The 23,138-nt window shown below is 41.3% G+C and overlaps 1 protein-coding gene across 12 annotated transcripts in view; it reads right to left on the reverse strand.

The window, feature by feature from the left end:
- Positions 1 to 23,138, reverse strand: part of LOC107270899 — a 92,867-nt gene that overhangs the window by 13,839 nt on the left and 55,890 nt on the right. For 11 of the 12 annotated variants that reach the window (XM_015746334.2, XM_025088208.1, XM_015746331.2 and 8 more), the window contains 8 exons: positions 12,605 to 12,822; positions 12,230 to 12,410; positions 10,401 to 10,527; positions 9,254 to 10,277; positions 7,965 to 9,145; positions 7,325 to 7,594; positions 2,006 to 2,310; positions 1,613 to 1,923 (listed from right to left, as the gene is read on the reverse strand). In XM_015746334.2, coding sequence (XP_015601820.1) covers positions 1,613 to 1,923; positions 2,006 to 2,310; positions 7,325 to 7,594; positions 7,965 to 9,145; positions 9,254 to 10,277; positions 10,401 to 10,527; positions 12,230 to 12,410; positions 12,605 to 12,822 — 3,617 coding nt within the window. The remainder of the gene's footprint in view (positions 1 to 1,612; positions 1,924 to 2,005; positions 2,311 to 7,324; positions 7,595 to 7,964; positions 9,146 to 9,253; positions 10,278 to 10,400; positions 10,528 to 12,229; positions 12,411 to 12,604; positions 12,823 to 23,138) is intronic. The other variant, XM_015746336.2, reaches the window with a different exon arrangement.

A 23,138-nucleotide genomic window follows, 5' to 3' on the forward strand; every position in this document is an offset into this window, starting at 1 on the left:
ACGATTTCAAGGTTGATTACATTCTGCTACAATGCTTCTCATGAACGCCGCTAGGCTACCGACGATGGTAACGTGTTCCACAAGCTAATAAAAAATGTTATACCAAGCGAATACTACGACACTAGTACCCTCTGACGGAAGCTCTGTGAAGTTCATTGCAGTACCCAATTCCGAACGAGAAGTATTGGATGAGCCATTTAAAAAAGAAAATATGTGTTGTAAAACCCATAATCATAAGCGACAAAAAATTTCGGGAAAAATGTGCGTCAAAATATTGGTTGTAGCTTTATATAGCGACTCAAATGGAACGTTGCAAGAGTACTTGAGTTCTTGAAAGTTCAACTGATCGCGGAAAGATGGTGCTGCCTCGACTTTGGCGCCATCTCTTGCAAGACTAACGAACAAGTAACAGCATCATAGAAGTAAACGGTATCCTATATAACATTAAACTTTTCCCTTTTCCATTTTACATCTGAAGAACAATAATAACGTTCAAATTACCCAGAATAAATTATTTCTACGTGAACGAAGGAGTTATGTACGTCTAACATGCAACGGCCATAGGCGCACAGCGATTACAGAAACGATCACACGGATAAAGAAGAATTATGAAAGCTTTGGATGACAAATAATCGTATTTATATTCAGCGAAATAATTTTTAAGCGTTCAATCACTACTAATGATAGATCTTTATGACTAATTATAATAAAGCTATTCTTGATTTCATATCAGTGCGATCGCAAAGGTTTTATTGCACAGCATGTTGGGCGAGGAAAATAACGCAGAACGCATACGACACGAAGAATGTGAGATAAAGTTTGGAGTAACTCCAAGAATCCATAGCACCAGCTACTAATATACTAATCCTCGATTAGAATCTTAGTTAGCACTGAATCTACAGATCGCCTTTCTACCATTGTGCTAATCAAGGGTTAATTAACTAGGTGCTGGTGTAATCGGTTCTAAGAGATACTCGTGTGGTAGCAAGCATTGCACATCGAGAACCCAGACGGAGTACAAGCCTTTCTATACTTGCTGGTACCAATCCAGTGAATGGAGCTCGTATGCCACGAAAGGTCACATAGAAGAGGTTAAGAATAATCCGTGAGAATCCTTTTAACGCGATATTCCCACTTCCCGTTGCCCGCAAACGGACTTTGCGTAACGTATTGCCAAAATATCGAGGCTTATTCCCACCGTCAAGAATCCTAATCGTGATATCTGCCGAAATTCTTGCACTTATATTGCTAATAATTAATTAACACAATTGGTATCATCGTCCTCGGCACAATACAATAATTGCGTATGACATCATAGATTATAATGTATGCTTATAATCGACAGCGCTTCGTGCACGTATTTTAAGTCTTTACGATGTTTAAATTTATCAGACAAATGAAAATATATTTCATACAAGAATCCTGATCCAGCGAATCAAGTGACGGCATACCTGCAGATTTAATCAGAAATTATTTTGGCATATTTATTATAACCCTAATCGTAATAAGAATCGAAGTGGCAATCGCGACTTTACGTACGATATGGAGGACGCGTACTCCTAATCACGATTATCCGTAGTGAGGATTAATTAGCGCGTTTCCCGACGCTTACCTTTCTTGATGAGCAAGCTAGTGACCCTCCGTAGCGCCTCGCGAGTGCTGGACGCGGAGCTGTGCTTACTTTGGCCGAAGTATTTGTTGGGCGTGATGTTTGTCGGCAAAGTCAATGGCTTTCGCTGTTCTCCAGAACCAGGAAGTCGTCCGTCATATGCATTATTCAGACGCTCCAGATGCTCGATGGAAGCCGGTCTAGGCTGATTTGCCTTCCTCGTCGGGTACCATCCGCGATTTGGTCCACCGGCAAGTCTCAGTAACTCCGTTCCAATAATCGCCTGTTCTAGTCCCGGATTGTTTCTTCGATACCTACAAATTAAATAATCATCATTTTAATTATATATTCAGTAGTTGATTATTTCTTACTATATATTATTTATATTATATTTACCCAGTTGTCACAGTAGTCGGTGCGTACCATCCAGGCTGCCTTCGTGATTGCCCAGGATTACCGGCATGTTGAGGAGTGCGTGGAATATCACTTCCTCGAGCGAAAACAGGAGTTTCCGGCAAGGAGCAGGACGTCTGCATACCGGATCCTGTTGCGATGCCGGTACAACCAGCGGCGCCGGCAGCGCCCACTGCACTTCCGCTCGAGGTGCAGGCTTCTGCAGAGGGCGAGTGTCTTTTCGTAAAAGGTCTACGTCTCGATGGTCCTGGCAAATCTGTTGGAAGGGTTCTTCTTTCCACAGGAACCTATAAGCAAAAGATATAGTAAGATTATTTATGTAATATAAAAAAATAAATTTTTTTATTAAAATCCATCGTGTGAAAATCGAAGCGAAAATCAATGTCTACATAATCCGGGTTTACGGTTTCAGATGGAAGAGACTGAGAGAATGATCTGTCTTGACATTCAGCATTTCTAGATGCTTTTACAGAAATTGCCGGAGATAAATTTCAAAAAAAAAAATGTACACTGGAACTTCGATAACTCAAATCTCAAGGGAAACGAAATATGTTTCGAGTTATCGTAATTTTGATCCATCGGGCTTTTCAAGTTATAGAAGTGAAGCATTAGAAAATTCGAAGATTCGTAGCTTTTACAGGTTTTTGACTTATAGAAGTTCGACTTATCGAAGTACCAGTGTAATTAAAATTATGTGAATACATATGAGACCAGTTTCGGGGTCTATATATATAGGCATATACGTGTTATGTATATGATATATACTGGGTGGTCTACTCGAAAAAGTATTGGTTTTAGAAAAATCGTATATACACTTTTTATACGCAATTTTTTATGAGGAACTCTTCATGAGCACTCTTTAAGGGCATACATATAATATGTGGAACATCCCGTATACACATTTGTGTCGATAGAACAAATATGAGAATAGAAGAAAACTGCTGAGCAAAGCAAAGCCAAAGCAAAAGTTGCACCGTTTAATCTTTTCATAGGAACTTGCAATATTGTATTTCCGCGCGACTCTGTACAGGCTGTGCAAACTTTTCGCATGGGTGTAGCCCAAATAATATTGGTAATAACAAGTAAAAATAGAAAATTGCCATAGCTATGTGTATGTATACAATAGACAGAACTCTTTGTTCTTTCTCGCTCTAATAATAAAAACTACATTACTGAGAACACAGAGTTTCCTCATAGCAAGTTTAGAAACAGCCCCCTTATGTCAAACCGAATTATCGACCAGTTCTACCAATATTTTGTATTCGCTGCATGGCTCAAGTGGTGAAATTTTCGATGCCAGCTGCAAATCCTATGGCCCGCAACCCGTTTGTTCGGTATGCGAGTCATTGCTATATATGTATGTCTATATCTACCTAGACGCTTATTGACCGATCACGCTGCAGTTTACTTTTTTGTCGTACATATGGTAAATATAGAGGATATTATATGGAAGTTATATCGATGATTTTCTCACAGAGCCACCACGCCTAATTAACGCCCTGTTGTTTTGGATATAAATAATTAGGATACGCCGACAATAAAAAGATTCTCTCGATTTCGGTTAAATGATATAATATGCATACCTTTACAAGGACGGTGTTTTATTTATTTTAATATTCTTTTTTACGCGGATTCACGTTTTTCTGCTTGAATTCTGTGAGAAAATGTATAAGTATATTCTCAATAACTTCAGGAAAAATTGGTAGAAGGATTTCCCATTTGCAGGTCCTATTTTTCGGTTTTTTATTTATTTTCTCAATTTCCACTGATTTTTCATTCTCTTTCGAAACTCCCTCAACTCGGCATTCCCTACATTCACAAAGCACCTTCCCGGCCCCCTTAATCTTTTTCCGCCTCTTTTACTCCAGTTTTGCCGTCTTGGCATTTTGTTATCGTGACCGTCCATTATTAGATTAAAATTCCGACCCGTCGTCTGGGAGACGCCCTTACTGCTGTTTTTATAAAGGCGCCGACCAGCCATTTTAATAAGGAAAAACTACATCGATATTCTTAATGAAAAACTTTGAGTTTTGCTGTCGTTCCACTGATCCTTGTCTCGCTGCCTAATATTCCTTACTTTTCTCAGAGTTTTTTTTTTTTTTTTTTTTTTTTTTTTTTTTTTTTTTTTTTTTTTTTTTTTTTTTTTTTTTTTTTTTTTTTTTTTTTTCTTCCATACAATAACACACTTGCAAAACTTGTTAATGGCTCTTAGGAACACGGCGTATTTTCATTCGTTCGTATTACGAGATTTATGGGATATTCTATGATTTGAGGTTGCAAATTAAAGAAACAATAAAAGCGACGGACCTTCGACCCTTATAATTATTTTTCCTCGTCGTTGTTTCAACATTAAAAAAGTAATTTTGTCAGCGACGCGAGTTTTCATATCGGCCTCGCCAACTGAATCGCAGTCTCAAGGACCAATCATTGGAAAAAAAAATTGCCAATATTTTCGAGTCCGAGTTACAATGAACCATCCAACCGCTAGGTCACCCTTTGAAACCCCCACGTACCCCCACTGCCTCTTGGCGCGGATTCACCAGGTTCTCGACCTTTTAATGAATATTTCATTTTTCTAAGGAAAAAAAAGACAAAAATAATAACCATAGCCACCACAGGTACCTGTACATTCAAACTTTAAGGACGATAGCTCTGTTTGGCGACGTCATTTTCAGACACGTTTATGACCAAAACGGACATAAAACCAAGAAGAAATAAGAAATTGCCCAAAAACGGCTGCGTACTATTTTTCAGGATTATCCCATAAATGCTATGGCTGCGAGGACTACGCAAAGTCAAAATAAATATATATAAAAAGAGAATCGGTTTTCGTGCGCATTTCCCATTTATGGAGAGCGTGGATACCCAGGCCCTTTTCATTTATATTTTTTTTTCATTTCCAATTCCCTAGTGCTAGTCAATTATCGCCCACTACGAACGCGGTTTATTCATATCTTCATGGCGCGATAATTGGTCGATGGTAAACCATTAATTTTCACGTCTTCCGCCGACTGGAAAATCGCACCGTAAGCTCAGCAAGACGACGACTGGCGAATCGTCGGCAAAGTCACAACCGACGAGCGCTACCGTGTAAATAATTAAAAACATAAATATGTATCACTGAACTCTAGGAAAGCTCTATAGCCTGACTCTCCCTATCATTTTCTCCTTTTCTACCGTCTGCCAACAGCCATCCAGTCCATTTTACGGAAAGCAAGAATTTACATTACGGACATTGCATCACAATGCACTCGCGAAGAACAACATAGTACAGAAGCCCAAAAGCGTAATATAAATTTTTGAAAAGTGCAGAAGCTCTTTCGGGCATTGTATGAGACAGGTTAGGCTGGACGAAAACCAGTCGGATAATGGGGTGAGCATTACGCGCGTATAACGTAATAATACCCATGGGGGTGCGTGTTTGTTAGATAGGTCTTCTAATGGCGTAATTCGCCATAGGAATTGAGCTCGTGTCTGGGATAGATACAGCCCAAGCGAGGGTGAACTCTCAGACTACACGATTCGCAACCCTTAGTTCGTACTAGGTATATCCACTAAGGGTAGTAGGTATCTGCTCGTGAAACATCTATGTATAACGGCGCATTTATACATTATACTCCTGTCCGTATACCGAGTCATATATTATGTAGAAAGCGTGTAGACGCGAGGGATGTTTTATTTATCGCAGTATCAAGTACAGGGAGGGAGAGTCCAGCAGAATCTTTATTCAGTTTCAACCCCGAAAGACTCGAGCCCTAACTTCCATCTAGCAGCATGCCGAACTTTCTAGATGCGAAACAATACGCTCCGTGCTATACTATGCGCCGGGACGCCGAACACGATTAGGAAAAACTACTCCTCAAACTATCTGCGAAGTCATCGAACGTATCTTAGCGAAACTGAACGCCTTTCTTTTTCTTCTTTATCTTATTTCTCATTCTCTTCCCACTCCATCGCGCACATTCTTCTCCTGTCTCAGCTGTTTTGCAACATCCACTCTGATACCACCCCCCCCCCTGCAGACATTGCTATCTCTCGAATTTACTTAGGGGTATCAAACACTCCTAAAACTCGATTAGGGTCGAATTTTTTGATCGAACCGCCAGGGGTTAATACGAGACCTCTATTTTCCGTTGGATATTATGCGTGACGTTTAATTCACTTTGGTATTCTACTGTGCATAGTGGTCATAGAGGTCTTCTGGTATTTGGAGGAACAGCCTGATGAGGAAGAGACGAGAGTAATAGAGGGAAATATAAAATAAGCTATTCGTATGGGAGTTACTGTAAGAGTTCTTCACTTTAGTTTGTATCCTTATTGGAAAAGTAGCTTAGAAAGTATTATAGTATGTTATTTCCATGGAGTTATGCGCATATGGCGAAGGTGAATTAACGAGGCTGCTTTTTTGGTTAGAAAAATAGTGATACCTGATATCTCTTGGAAGATGTCCTTTATTTACTTCCTATGTCTTATTTTCCCTTAATTTTTGATAATTTCATTTTGAAAGAGTGCAGTAAAAAGGAAGAAATAATCATTAATGCTAATGTTAAGTAGGTGATGGTTACTTTTCTTCCTTCATGCAGACCTATTTTTGTTGAAATTTTTAATGTTTGTATCCTCGGTTGTGTGATTTATACGTTACATATGGGTACCGTGGACGACTTATTTGTACGCTCCTTATACGAAATCGCGCAAACCGACACTATTCTATTTTACGACGGTGCCAGATATTTGAGAAGAATTCTTTAACTCCAATAATTCCAAGTGGACTTTTTCCACGGCGAGTACTTGGCGTGTAGAAACTCTTCTCCACAGCAGCTATTTTATGTAAGGCGCATTTTCGTTGTTCAATGTCACACGATGCGATTCGCGCCTGAGTATGGTTTTTGGAAATTGAAAGAAAAGGCATTTATGGTAAATTCGGGGAAAATAAACGATCGTCTTACGTATGACGTATTTCAATCCCAGGATACAGACTGAAAGTTTAAACAGCCCCTTGGGAAGATGACGCCGCGTCCCATTCAATTTCCCAGTCGGGATTGTGTAGCGCGAATCTTCAACGTTCTGCCTAACTTTGCTTGTTTTCTTTGTCAGCTCTTTGCCAATTCTATTTCTCTCTTTACTACCCAGGCGGAGAGCGGACTATGCTTCGTTCTACAATACACAAAGTCATCCCTGGGTAGAGGATGTTACAGTTTCGTGCAAGTGTGTGAATATTTGCATTACTCGAATGGGGGTTCTTGTTTTTCTTTACCTTTTTCTTATTTCTTATTACTAAATTTCCAAGGTAATCAAACTAACCTCTCTCCTGGAGTTACTGCTAGCAGGAGTGCGTCGTCCTCTGGCAAAGCCAGCGTCCATTGATCTGGTGTTCAGTGACAACTGATGATCTTTGGACTCAGTGGAGCTGCGATGAGGAGGAACCCTTGGCCTGTAATCCATCGTTCTGTTCGAATGACTTTTACTTTTTGTAGAGATAACAGCACTGTTCCCCACGTCTGAACTCTCCTCGTCGGCTTCCTCTACGGGCGACGGCGGCAGCGGTGGAAATTCCAACACTTCTACACTCACCTGAAACACGAAAAGTTGATATAGAAAGAAAAGTCATTTTTAAAAAGGTAAATTATACTCGAGAATCAATTATTAGTAGACATACAATGCATATAATGGTAATAGTTTCTTCTCTGGTTGTTATCATCGATTTTACATTCATCGGTATTCATTCAATGCAATAATTAACGATGACGAATGATACAGCCGAATAATTCGTCGCGCTTTTCATGAATGACCATTGTTTTCCATTATTCCTTTTACCAAGCATCGCAGATCCATTGTACGGAAACGCAGTAGCCATTGAGAAGACTCAACTATTATCATTCCATTCGATATCAGGTATCGAATTCAGAGAAAACAAGAAATAGGAACAGAGTGATAGGCTTACCTGAAACTCGGGATTTTTCGAGTCCTCTAATATGGCGTCGATTACATTCTCAATTTGCTTTTGATCATTTTTATGATTCTCAATGCCATTCTGTCGCAATCTCCTGCCAGACGAATAGACATCGGAACTATTCGTCTTTCTTCGATCAAATTCGCCTTCGGAGGACGTTTTCGACGTCTCTGAATCCGAACTGTGCTGCTTCTTGGTACGATTGTCGAACAGATTGTCTACTACCTTGTTATCATTTTCGTAACTGTTCCTCTTTGATGACGATTTCGTCTCGCCATTACGCCATCTTTTACAGTCATAGGATTCGCTATTTTTCACACTTTCGATCTCTTTAATGGCGTCGCTAACTTTTTCCAATTGTCGCCGGTTCTCAGTCAGTGCCTTCTTCACTATCTGATCCTCTATCAATATATTTACCGGGATCTTAGTGTCCAATCTATCGTTTGCCGATCTTATTAATACCTCCTCGGTAACCAGTGTACTACCAGCTACTTTGCCATCCAGACTCTTGGACGTAGTCATACCAGCGAGGCCATTACACTCTCGTTTCTCTCTGAAGTAAGATCCTTTCTTCTTGAAGTCTTTTAAACAATTTTTCGCATGATGATTCGGATCATTATCATCTTCGTCATTATCCCGAGGCGATGCTGGCAATGGGGACAGATCAGTCGAGTTACGTTTTTTACCAATTTCCGAGTAATTTTTATTTAATGATAACTCCTGCTGCTCGTCGGGTACGTCGAGTTCTGATCGATTTTCAAACTCGTCATTAATAACTGGAAGTGATACGCCCCTCACGAGATCCGGTGGAACAGGAGGAGGAAAATCCGGCGGCGGTTCGTCCAATCCTTCCAACTTTCCTTCCTTAAGCAAACTCTTGATATTGTCAAAAGTGCTGGAGTAACGTTTAACGTCGGACAGTCGATTATCTTCGCAATTTTCAAAGGACAGACTCTTCGTCTTCGTCGACGTCTTTGGCAGAACTTTGCGTTCTCGTTTGCGTCCACGTCGTATGACGTACGTACCGTTCTTGGTAAGATCCTGGGGCCTTATCTGATCGAGATCATTCGTCGACGAGTCCGAATACGGGGACACGAGATCATCTTCTGTCGTTGACAATGGTGGATCAGGCCAATCATCGAAATCTCGCAATTTTGATGCCGAACCAACACCTGCAATAGATTAGACATTAGACATTTGCATTAACACTGAAATTAATACGAAAACATTATTTAAAGCTCAATATTGCCAATCAATGAAGATGGAATGAAATTACTTACTAGATATATCACTGCTCTTTCGTCGTCTTCTACCAACGACTTTGGTACTACCAGGTGCATAGAGAGGATCATCCTCGAGGGAGACTTCCCAGGCTATGGAATGTCTCTTACTGATCGGAGGTGGCGGTGGCAAGAGTTCCTCCAAGGAATCGTCCGAAAAGTGTTCCTCCTCCTCGGATTGTGTACGAAAGTCGGCCGAGTTCCTCGTAGAGAAGTCCGAGTTTCTCGTGGAGAACATGTCGGAGTACCGTTCCTCGGAGCAGCGGTCCGAAGTTCTACCTGAGAATCTCTCAGCGGAATCAGCTCGCGGTAGCGAGAAGGAAAAATCCAGGTTTCTAATGGAGAATGGATCGGACGTGGGTACCGAGACATGATCGTTCGAGCTTGCACTGGCCACGGCTATGGAGAAGTCCGAATGAAATCTCTCATTGGAGGTAGAGTTAGCGCGGGAAAAATCGGAACTATCGCAATTCGCTCTCATGGAAAATCTCTCAACACTGACGGAACTCGAGCGCGGTATCGATGAACGTTCCGATTCCGAATTTCGTGAAAATCGTCCCTCGCTCGAGTCCGAATTATTTCTGCGTCTCGATTCCCGATCGCTCGCTGTCGTTCGGCCGTGATTCGCGAGAAGCCGATGATCCTCGACGCTGCTGGATTTCGTTATTTCATTCTGACGACTCTGCTTTCGTGAATTTTGCGAATTTACAACGCGATCGCTACCACCCACGCTTCTTGTGCTACCCTCGTTTGGATGCTGGTGATTGTGACGATGATGATGATTTCTCCTACGTTCCGGCAACATGTCCTCCTCCTCGGATGATCTCCTACGCACCTCGCGGTGCCTTTCCACGGCGGCAGGATTGGTCCTTGGTGGTATCCAGTCGAAAGACACCTTGGCATCGTAGGGCAGACTGGCAAATTTATTTGGCGGACTTGGAGGTTCGGACAGTCGAAATGGTTCGATCTTTCTTGAGACATTTTCATTTTCCCATCCGTAGGGTCTCTGGTGTCTGGTCTTGGGCTGAAAGGAGACACAAATAGATATTAATGGGCTCATGATACGTGAGTTAAATTTTTCAACCTCTTACAGATCGTGACAAATTTATTTTACTATTCGTTCTTCGCTCAGGCTACTTAGGCTTACCAGGGTAGTCTGAGTGGTGACTGCGTGTCCATGGCCTTTATCGTCCATTGCAGCCATCCATTGCTGCCGTCCGCTTCTACGTCCTGAAGACTGCGTACTCCTCTTCGTTGAGTTTCCCGGGGAAACCCTGATAAAAATTTTTACATGCAGAACAATATCACTTTATGGTATACAGCTTATCGTCTTATCAATGCAGGGAGCACCGGTAATCTCCTTCACTGTGCGTATCGATTAACTTCAACCCGTGTGTTTTCAGTTTAATAGATGGGACCATCAAAATCTGAAGGCAATAGTCAATGTTGTCTGGCTGTTTTAAAGATGACTAATCATTATAATGCTTATTTCTATAGAAATGGCCCTGGGGCTTCTTAGACGTACCATTACGTATTTGTCAATAGGTAAGGGATTTACTAAAGAAAAAAGTAAAGGCTGAGAAACTCCGTTGAAAGACAAAAAAAAGAAGGTAAAAGGGGCTGGAATAAATTCCTCGGGCGTTATCAGAACTCTCAGGCTACTGATTCGCTTCGAATAGAGATGAAAGGTTGCGAAGAAAAGTTTGATTGTACCTCGAGGACTAGCAGCTCATAATAGTCGGCTGGCGAGAGGGAGGCAGTAGTGTCATTGAGGACAAACTGAAAGTCAACCGAATCTCTCGCTACTCTCCCGTTCCTTTTAGGCAATTAAAAGTTCACCAAAGAAATTTTATCAACGCTAATAAATAATCGACAATGTTCTCGGGTCCCGCGATAAAGTCACTGCTGTCGTTCGTAAGTAAATACTTGAAATAAATTTCGCCTTACAAGGAAAGAAAAAAGTAACGGAGGTCCTTGAGAAAATCCTGGAGGACAGTACGAAAGAAAGATGGGATACTTGAGGGTGAAATCTGCCGAATTCGTTCACGTGGACAGTGGCCAGTGCGCCACCCTGGAAATCCCTTAATCTATCCCGCGTTCCCTCTCTCCCAAACACTCTGACCCATAACGAATAAAAGTCCCCCCAGGGTGCTGGAAGAAGCCACGTAAAGTCTCCGGCCGAATAGAAAAGCCTGGTACCGTGTAGTAAGACAGGCAGATAACCATCCAGTCAAATTCGAATTTTTATTCGCGTTGAAAACACCTCCCTAAGGTTTTTCCTTCTCTCCTAAGTATCATCCCTCTTCCTAGTCTCCGAGTGCCAAAGCCTATGAATCAAATATAAATGAAGAACAGGCGGAGGGCGAAAGTGCGTATCTCCAACAAATCTCCGAAAAAAGAGAAAGAAAGACCATTGGGAGAAGATATGTCGAAGCAGTAGAACTGGCAGTGTCGCGCATTCGTTAATAAAATACAGGGTCATGGGATCCAAGTTGGTGAATAATGTAAAATCAATCAAACATTAATAAGCCTTGGAGAGAAAATTTACTTTCCAGAAATAGACGTCAGGTTCGAGCCAACGGAGCAGGAATTCAGAATTTGGATTTAACGAAATTCGTGAGCGCGAGAGGGACAACGCTATATAGCATACACACAGCTCAGGTCGGTCGCAAATCTATGCCGTCCCCAGTATCATTTATTTTGTAGGTATCGCTTCCAAAAAACGAATTTCTATTTATTCAGGTATTTGTGATTTTTCTATATCGCTCGTGGGTGCCAGAGATAAGGATTGCGAGGGTAGAACTATAAATTCGTCTTTCACATCCTTTACCGAAACGATACTACGTATATTATAATACGTGTATAGTATCAGCTCGTTTGTTTCCGTTTGTTAACAAGCTTTCCCGTACCAGAATCCCGATCAATGACAAGCAGAAAGCAAGGAAGGGCAAAGCTGTCATAAATAAAGTGACTTACATGGGGAGGAGCGTCGAAATAATACGTTCGGCTTCTTCGGGCGGTGGTGGAAATTCCGATGGTGGTAATCCAACTGGATCCTGAGGCTCTGGACAATCCGGAACTGGACGTAGTGCTACCAAAGCCATTTTGGCTTTACGTCCATTCATACTCATATAGCCGTCGTCTTCGGACTGGTGTCCTGTAACGGGGAAGAATAATTACATAGTTATGTATATACGAATGTTAATTAAGAATATCATACGTGACTCTAATCCTTTACCACGTAACTACAGTGATTCACGTAACTAGCAATCTAATTGCATGGAGCATATAGTACGTGCTGCAAAATATATATAGGTTCTATGTATCTAGTTATTATATATATGTATATACCTAAGGATGGGCTCTCGTCGTCGGGCGTGAGACCGATACTCGGCTCCGTGTTGCTACCGCAATCGCCAGCATTGACACTCCTGATGACCCCGACGACCTCTCCGAGTCCTCCGACAACCCCCAAGACACCACCTCCGACTTCCGCTTCCGTTTCGTGCTCGTCGTACTCGGAGAGCACCTTGTCCAGCAGCTCGATCGATCGTTGCACATCGTCACCTCTGGAACGAACGCATCATCCGATTCTATAGTGATAGTACGGGCGGGGAAATTTCTGGTGGTTAGGTTAAAAAATGATTAGACACGTCATGGTAGCCAAGTAGGTAGCTCCTATTATGCATGTCATAATGAATCTACTCCCTACATCCGTGAAAGTAATATGCGGATAGGTATACCTGACACTCTGGGTATTATCGTAGGGATGAGCGAAGCAGCTGGCAAACGTGTCCGGCAGGTTCGTTAGTGAGGTAAGAGAAGACGAAAAAGGGAAAAAGGAAATGGCTACGTGATACAAGAAGCCCTGACGAAATCACCAAATTTTTAACCTGTGCGAAACTATGTCTATCGTTTTTGATGGCGCGTTTAGTGGCTGCATGGACCAGTGTACTTTATCTAGGAAAATATATAATACACTGTAGAGACTGGTTTACTCGCTCACTCCACCTCCCGACCCTATCTCTCTCGCTCTCTCTCTCCCCCTGTCTTTCCTTCAATTTCTATATCTAGGTGCACCTTCCCTTCCCTCACTCTGTGTCCTTCAAATTCGTCAGTTGCAACATGGCTGCGTTTCCTACTGCCGTAAATAACATTAATTATGAAGAGGTTTCTGCTCACGTCAGGCTAGGGGCTGTCATTTGCCCCGGGTGGCTTCGGGATGACGGTGGTACTCGAGGGTGGCTGCCTGTGTTGGCGATTCGAAACAACCGAGTAATTGCTACGTTTACGTGCACGTTATGCAGCGGATGAAGGCTACATTATATTCTAACTTAGAATGCTTGTTAATTGCTGCCATTTTCACTCTTGAAAAATTATTTTGTTAATACGTGTTAATTGGAATTCAAATGTAATTATCGGCACGCGTACATGAAATCATGAACTAAAAAAAAAAAACAAAATAAAGATAATGTTGTTAAAAAGAAAAGAGATAAAAAGCGCGAGAAACTGAATTAATAAAGCGCTCTCAGGTCGAATTACGAGCTCGGTGTAGTTCAATATCGTCTTCTCACTGTTAATTAAAAAGAATACGCAAATAAAACGATAAAAAAGAAATAGTTCCGTGATATAATGAAATTCGGCTTTGCGCGTAGAGCTTTTTAGGTGAGTTATTAAATGGAAATCGGGTTAGCCGAGAAGGTGAGAAACGAAAGAAAAACTAGAACAACTTGCATATTGTTACAACGTAAAATCTTTTCCAGGTTGTTTTAACGACGAAAGGGCTTGAAAAAGATAGATGCGAGATTCGTCTAGATTCTGATATAGGTAGTGATACTGCAAAATTTATTTTGCACGATTCGTATATGGCGAATAAATGGCCTTGGCGAATTTCATGTGGTAATTTTCGGACTCAGGACGAGGGTCACAAAGTTGTGAATTATTTGGCCATAGGGAAGTGCCTTTTACGTGAAATGACACATCGGGGAGCTAACACAGGTATCTTCAGTACTAGGCCGTGATTGGGTAACCAGGAAGATACCACGGGATGCCAATCAGCAGGCATTTAATTAGGTGAAGGCATCTGGGTTGATGAGGGAAGCTGAGAGGAGCACGAGGCACGAGAAGACGTGATTCTGGCGCAATGCGGCCCCCGTACTTTAGCCTACAATCTCATTTTCGTACGACCCTATATCCTACATATACCTGATGATATAATGCATGATGTAGAGGGTGCGCAGATCACTGAAATACCTATGTGAAGTTCGCCCACAAGTTTCGATTTAAGTAATCTTTTTTTCTTCACGACGTTTGTCAATCGTTTACTAAGGTTTACACCTTTATTACTTTGGTTTCCACTTTTACCGACTTTGAGTTTCACGAAATTTAAATTTAAATGAGTCAGATGTATATTAGTTCCCCGATTTGAAAAACTGCGACCTTTTCAAATCTTTTGCCAGTCGTCTGTTAATCTTCTCATCTGATAAAGCAAACACGAAAGCTTCGCCTAGCTTAGCTTAGAAATTCTCGTATCTTGCCATATCTAGGCGGATATCTTGTATTTCTTTAAGGATACTGGGGTAGCAGGCACAACTAGTCAAGGCGTGAACCTTAGCGAATGATTACCAATAGATTCGTGAAATCTGAATAATAATTTGTTGTGACTTCGCGGAGTCGATTCAAAGTTTATTTTTTAATTTGAAAATGGCAGGTGTGAAAACAAAAGCAAATAGGGTGAGAACGTTTAATAAGCAATTAGCAAAAAATTTCCAAAAAGTTATTGCAATTTTCCAACGTGAGGGATCTAATGTGAATTTGCTCCCGAATTTCAATAAATTATTACTGAAATGCAAAGAAGGAGAAAAAAAATTTTCAAAATACAAAACTGGAGGCTAGCTTCATACAGGTCCTTCGAAGATACTCTTCGCAGGCGTAAATTCCTGCCGAAGATAAATTTTGCAAAAAATGTCGAGGCAAAAGTGTCGTGAACCTTAATGGTTTTCTTGATAAGGGAAGTTCAAATTAGTTCGATCAGGAATGTCTGACGAGATTGGATTCAAAACGAATATATAGTTGCACTTCTTGAAGAGTCAGGAAGTAGGTAGTAGGTACCTAAAGACTTCCGATCCCTGCAGAGCTGTCACAGGGTACTGCGCGTACTTTGACACTTGAAATTGCGAAAAATATCTGCTCGCAATTCCAAGTTTAAGGAAAATTCGAATATGCAATGAATTTTCTTACTTCAAATGAAGATAGTGCACGGTTGTGTCCGAGTACAACAGTAACACTTTGATTAATCGAACTTTAAAATTCTTCCGTTAATTAAGAAATTATTTTCATCGGATCAGCATTTTCTTATCCGCTTCGTCTTTCCTTCGAGGAATCAAAATTAAATTTCCAAAGCATAACCGGATAATAATCACCCTGTATATAGATTAGGTACACGTGCCGTATAGATACATACATATTGGATGCAGTATTTACTACACTTTATATACACAGTTTATATATACGTACTCCAACCCGCCATAATCACTATTATCAAGTGATTAGAGAAAAAAAAATTGAAAAATAGCGAATCCCAAGATTTAATCATCATTGTATCATCGGAAAAAATGATCTTTGCACTGACTGTAAAAATTTTACGAAGTCCGACGGACACGCAGATTTTAAAGTCCCAGAATGCCCCAAGAGAGTTTTAACGTATCTGCGGTACTCCATGTCCCCAACAACAGAGGGATATTTCAGTATGGTCAAAAAGCAGGAATAATAAAAGGGGACAGGGTAGACGTGGAGCAGCTCGGACGTGCAGGTGGCTGGTGAAGGGTGTATTCCAACAAAGGAAGTGACGTCTGAGCTTTAGGTATCTCGAGCCCGAGCCTTGTTACGGTCGATTCATAATTCAAGACTTTAATTGTCCGAAAGCTCGTAGAATTCCGGTGGCGCTTCCCTTCCTTGAACTTCCCAAGGAGCCCGCAACGTTCCCTTTATTTTCTCTTTACTTTCTCATTGATCGATACGCACTACTTACCTTACGCATCGCAATGACAAAAGACGTTTTACGAGAAATTTTCGAAATTCCTAGAAAGCTATAAACAATTTTCAATCTACAGTTTACATTACTCGACTATGACAAAATTCGTGTTATTTTCTCGAATACACCTACAGTAGACTCACTTCTACTTTACATACGTATACATATGTCGTATTGTACACATATTGTATAGTGTGCAGAATTGGGCCTGTATTGATTATCCAGTGACCCTGTTACGAGGTGACCGCATGGATATCGGCTTTCTATACATACTGATATACTTTTCTTTACGTCGTTAGTGTATTTAAACTCCATTTAGATTTAAATACACTATTTTTTTTTTAGATCCATATACACTCGTATAATTCCCACACGAAATGTATTTGGAGTTTAGACGAAGAGACTATTGGATTCTCGTGTTTTTTTTTTTTTTTTTTAATGAACGGTTCGAATTCGATTGTTATTTGGAGTCATGCGTGGAGAGTCAAAAATTCGAATAACGCCCGAGTATCAGAGAAAAGGATAGTACTGACAATTCACTAAATAAAAATTTTGACGGCATATATGTATATATCGACATTAAGAAATGCGGATCTTGTTGCGGAACGAAATAGTTCCGGTTGATTTATCGTATTTCGCGTTCTGGCATTATTACTGTTATCATTATTCGGTGAATATTTCGTCCCCACGCGTCTCTCTCCCCCAATGCCAGGAACCTTTCTATTACTTTGTATCCTCAGAAATTTATTCCTATAGATCGCGGGATTGACACGTTCGCCCACCCTGCGCCTGTAACGGTACATTTCGGCAAAATAAGGGAAACACCGAAACGTAAAAAAGTTTTCTCGTCCGCGTTAACAGCCGCTATTATCCACGCTTACGTATTTCTGTGCACTGATATTTACACAACTTCGGGTTATCCCGTTGACCGAAAAAAAAAAAAAAAAAAATTCGAAAGATTCGTCGATCATTTCCAAAGCAATAAAAGATATCGAGAGGAACGTCGTAGAGGAAAGAATGAGAAAGAAGGAAGAAGAACGGAAGTAGCAGCAAGTAGTTTCGGCTTGCAGAAGCGCCGCCCGTGGTTATAAATTCGAGAGACGTCTCAAACTTTTGTGCCCCTCCGTATTCAAGGAGAAGCGATACTTTACGAATAAGTTAACGTTATAGCTGTACGTCGAATCACAAAAATGTATACGCTTTACTCCTTATGTAAATGGTTCCCGTATTCCCATACAGACGCGCATTGCTCATCCAAGTCGAAAGGAGTTTGATAAGAGACGTAAATTCCCTCCTTTGAAGATAATTCACGTGCAATAAGTAAACCGAATATAATGACGTAGTATATCTGTGTCTCCGGTGTGCATGCGTGTATATCCCACGTGGGAGGGAAACTACGAGGGATAAACGCGCTTATTACAATGATAAAATCCTCTTCCGGTGGGAGGAACGGCGTCCTCTTGAGTCACAAACAATGCTGATTCCATTGCGAGTATCTAGCGAGCCGAGAGGCACGATGTTGCGTGAAAGGAAAACGAGGAAAATTGAAAGGAAGGAAGAAGATGAATACGCGGATAGCTGGGAAACGTTGAAATTTAAGGAAAGCTCTTATAATATTTCTGGTTAACTTATTTCAATTTAGCATACCAAAAAACCGAAAAAGATGAAAAATAAACATACGTTCGATCCATTGATCAACAGTATTCGATGAGATCGGTACCATGTCAAAACCATAAATGATGTATATATTTTTTTAAAATGCAATATGTACACGTAGTATGTGTTCCAAAACTTACAAACAAAATACCCTAGGCCTATTATATCTAAATTTAAATTTCACTTATATTATAAGCGTATCTCGAAGTGCGTTATTCCCCGTCATTTCTATGCTAATCACTTTTTATACACTTTCAACTATTATTCTTACCTTGGAATTGACTATGCATGTACGCAAACAAATCTCAAATCTAATAATGTACATATTTTAGTATTTATGCAAATTAAAAGACCAATATAATTGACGACGCTGATACAATGAAACGTGCATAACGATATATGCTTGGATATTGAATCTGTGTTTATGCACAGCCAATTCCACTGTAAGAACACACTTGTAAGTGCGTAGAGAGTCACTACCCATATAAACGATAGGAAATAACACAGTTCGCTCCACATTTAGATTTGCCATGAGGCAACTTAATTTTTTTAAAGGGTTATCTAAAAGTCTGTACACTTTCTTGTACTACTGCATGTCTCTACGTTAAACCGGACGGTCACAAAGATTGTGTGAATCCGTATCCTTGCCCTCTTGGTGCGAACGCACGCGTGCACGCGTCTATACGTATCTCACGGGCGTAAGACCCCAAAAGCAAACCTCGTTAAATTTGCTAGTTCCATTGAACAACCGATGCCGGTAATTAGCCGAGAGGAGCCTCGAATTAAAGCGGGTCTCATCCCCGTCGCATGGCGGCTATTTCCACCCTTATCGGAGCTCTATCCTGCCACCCCTCTCAACACACTTGTAAATACGCAGATGTACACTATTTGCACGTAGCCCAGAGGAGACAGAGACGCGTCGCCAAGTGTCATTCATCTGAGCATTCGTTGAGTTAACAATAGAGAGGTTCGCCTATGGCACCCCTATTAGTAACAGGCTGCGTAATGTCTAACGTACTAAGGGCTGCCAACCGACGAGTGAGCATTGCTACTAGTTTCGGTACGAGCACCTTGGATTCATGATTAAGGAAGCTGCTGCTAATGCTGGATCCTTAAGTGTTGTCCTTTGGTAGTGGTATCGTGTGCTCTCCTGCGCCGTGGCAGGTATACCTATACTGACTAATTAACGAGGATTGTTAATTAGGCACACGAGGGATCGGCAAACTTGCGGAAAAGTTTTTTCGTCGAGTCGAGATAATAGAGACTTAATACGGGACATGTGTATACATTGTGAAATCTTCTGACGTAAGGTATATAGAGTTAAGTAAATAAAGTTAAGTAAATAGTTAGGTACCTTAATAACTGGTAACGTACAATCGCGTACGTTTAATTGAGATAAAATGGATTTCGATAAGTTTTCAGTACATTTTTTATACTTTTCATTTCTTCTCTTTCACCGTTATTCACCGTTCGCGAACACCAAAGACGCGGGTTCGGTACCTTTGTTCTATGATAAAAAGTTTTGAAACTTTTTTCTACCTTTCTCTATGATGCTTTCTCCAATTCTATTTCGTTTCTTCCCTCCCTTTTATTATCGCGCAAATTTCTAACTTTCCTGGGAACGTCGTTACTCTTCCGAAGCAATTGGCCCTCGATCAACACTGTCATTAGCATTGTTTACTGAGACATCTGCTTAATCGGATTGAATTTTGTGAAAAGGGGAACACCGTGACAGCTGGCTAGTCCGGTAGTCTCTCTGACAGGCACCTCGTCACCGGTTCCGAGTTACTGACTAGTTACTGCCATCCTGTTATGGTAGTTAGTGCATCCGTTGACGTTATTCTCTATTGGCCCGAATTCACGATTCAGTTAGCGTAATGTGATCATCGTGTTAGCTTCGCGATTCTAACGAATCTAACGAACCGTTGCTATGTTTGGAAGACCGGGTTGGAGATGACGTCGGATTCTGGAGCGCAGCTAAGTGATGTAGGAAATAGGAGCAACTATATCTGACGAACTCCTATCTTGAAATTGCGTATAAGATTCTTCATGGCTGACCGACTGGAAGATTCGCGTTACGTTGTCCGAACTGAGAAACTTCTTAAAGCTAAAGCAAAATGGCCAAAACTTTATTTTATTGTCTTTTACAAATATTCTACGAGTTCGGGAGTTTTGCTAGAGTGGCAACGGTCGGGTGAACTTGAAAAAAAATCCTTTCAGCATCTCTTTCCGTATAAATCAAGCTTATTCAAGACTGTCGACAGACACCGAAAAAAAAATTCTTTAAAGTCACTAGAATCTTCGAGTAGTATTTCACGTACCTATAACTCCAAGATAAGTCAAAAAAACCTAGAAACGGCTGATTGCTCAATCTGTGATTGATTTTCGAAAAGAATCACATACCAAAAATACTAATTACTAGCCCGATACTACCGGACACTATTTTTAGATTTTACAAGTGCCACCACTGCTGTAGGCATACCGTAATTTCTCGATATTTTTAAACCTTTCAACTCAACATTATCTGTGGCTCTTTCAATTATGTCCGATAGCGTCAGTATTGCCAACTTTGTACAGCTTCGGTCTCTATACCGCTAAGTACTATTGCTGGCTACCATCGCTATCCATAACAGTGGTACCAAGCACTTTTCGTAGTTCCAGCCACTCGGTTGGATCTACTAGCGAGCATTTACTTTGTTGGTATGCATTATGGCCACTTGAGAGCACTCGCGCCGAGCCAACATTTGTCCATTCTGTTGTCTGCCTGCTTACCTGTCTGCCTACTAACTCTATGAATAGTCAGCACCCCCTACTGCACAATGGCAGTAACTAAAAGTTTTACAACGCGGATAGTTTATACGGACATAAAATTGCCTCGAGTTCTACATTAAATATTGATCAAACGAAAATTCCGCTTAGTTCGTTATTTACAGAAACATGAAAAATGTATGAAAAGCACGAATATCTCTATCGCAATATTTCGGTCAATAAATTTCATTTTTTTCCTTCGTTAAGCTCTAGGAGAATTCCGTGCTTGCAGCTGCAGTCAGAAAAGTATTTTCGATAGTGGCTCTTGCGCAAAATTTCATTAATACCTTGAGAAAGTATATATTGGAAGAAAAAAAAAAAAAAAAAATCCACAAGAGTGAAATCATCTCGAGAACCTGTGAAATTGATAGAGAGCTTCGCAAAGAAAGTATCCAGTTGGAACAGCCAACTGCTACCGGATTCTCAGGCTGTAGGATATTAATTTTCTCACGTAACACTGAAAACAACGGATATCGATTGCTTTGAGAGAACTACTAAACTCTCCATATATCTCTCGCTCCAACTTATTCCTCGCGCCTCTTGCTCTCTTGTGAGCTTTTCGCGTTGCTTACGGCTGACTGGAGTCTCGAGTGATTAGAATTGCCCTAAGTCGGTCAATGGGAAGTGATTGATAAGCTTAACCAGGACAGGCGCCGCCATACTGAACTTATTAGCCAAGAATAGATCACGGAACCTAATGCTGTACGAGCGAATAACAGTCAAAGAAGAACCGAAGGATTTAACCCAATAAACAGTCAAGCCGAATATCTATACTTCCGCATCACCTGCATACGGTACACAAACGTACGTATAGTGATCTATACGTAGATGCGTGCACAGGACATCGCGTTATCTATGCTCGTACATAAATTTATATGGATCCGATACACGTGTGCATATGTATATATATATACTGCACTCTGGACCAATCTATGAGAGATATATATATATACTATATGCCCATCAGCCGCACTAGAGTTCAGGCGTGCACGTGTTTAGAGGCAACACCCTGACTGTACACACACTACACAGCTATTAACCGCTGACCCAGTTACTGTCGGTCAGGCTGGTTATGCACCCAGAACACCGAGTGACAGCGTACATACCCGGGGTACGTGCCAATTTCACTCGGACGTCTGTGAATGTGCACATATGACAGATTGTTCGAAACTAAAGACCACGCACGGATACGAATGCAGATGGATACGTGCGTATAGTTAGACTACGCGGTATGAAGAATATCTTACGGTTATCGAATGGCTACGACGCTAATGTCATCAGAAAGAAAACTGGCTGGTACGATGATTCCAGGACGATCCCCAGTGCCACTGAGAGCTGTCATTATCGTAACGAGCCTCCTGGATACTTGAACGAGGGTCCTAATAATATTAGGGAGGGATGTCAACTCCCGAAAACGTCATCAGACGTCCAGAGGGTTCTGTCGTGGTATACGGTGAAGGTGGTCCTATATCTATGGATGATTCCGGACGGGGGATCAACGTAAAATGTGGGTCACTATCCTGGAGCGAACCCTCCTCAAGCCAGCCTTCGCGCGCAAGACTTGATGAATTTAGTTTGTCCCTACGTGACGAGTAAAAGAAAAAGAAAGTTGCAGAAAAGGCCACGAATTTTGTCTTGAGAATACTTTTCTTTTTTAATATAAAATTGTCATTGGTTGTCGTACGTGACTCAGGATGAAACTTTAATTTTGTGTATAAAAAAAAAAAAAAAGTTATACTGTCTTGCACTGTATTACGAGCCATACGTTCTACCAACAGGAAGCTACGACTATGATGGAACGGAGGCGCAGTGTCGAACGGCCAGTCAATTTCTTCATTTCGGACAGGGGTGCAGCCCTGAAATAGGAAGTAGGAGTATAATAGGACCGTAGGGGTTCCCAGGTTCATGGAAGTGGGGTTGAGTAAAATTACGAAGCCGATCAGTTAAAAGGCATCTACATGATAGATGGGATCCAGTACTCTTGGCACGTTGGCATAAGGCGAAAGGGGTGTGGTGTCTATGGTAGTGCTATAGGAAATATCCCCCTAGCGAAACTACATCACGTATTGAATCTGTATATGGGAGTGTTCACATAGTGGGGTTAACGCGGGATGATACCCTGGTTCAAAAGAGTCTTCACTATTGGCTATAGATGTTGCAATCTTTCAACCTTGCCACCACTCACTCTTACCCATCCGCCTCGATTAAACCGAGCTCGACCTGCGTAACCGTTGGCTAATGGCATCCACCGAGTAATACGATCTCGTGCTATACTTACCAAGCCCCCAAACCCACCCCCTGAAGCAGAGAGGGGCGGAGGGGGTCCGAGGTAAATAAAGTTAACGCTGACGGGGTTCGCCTAACGATATCATGACCCTGGACTCCACC

Source organism: Cephus cinctus, unplaced genomic scaffold (assembly GCF_000341935.2).
Source record: "Cephus cinctus unplaced genomic scaffold, Ccin1 Ccin1_scaffold0857, whole genome shotgun sequence".
NCBI lineage: Eukaryota > Metazoa > Arthropoda > Insecta > Hymenoptera > Cephidae > Cephus > Cephus cinctus.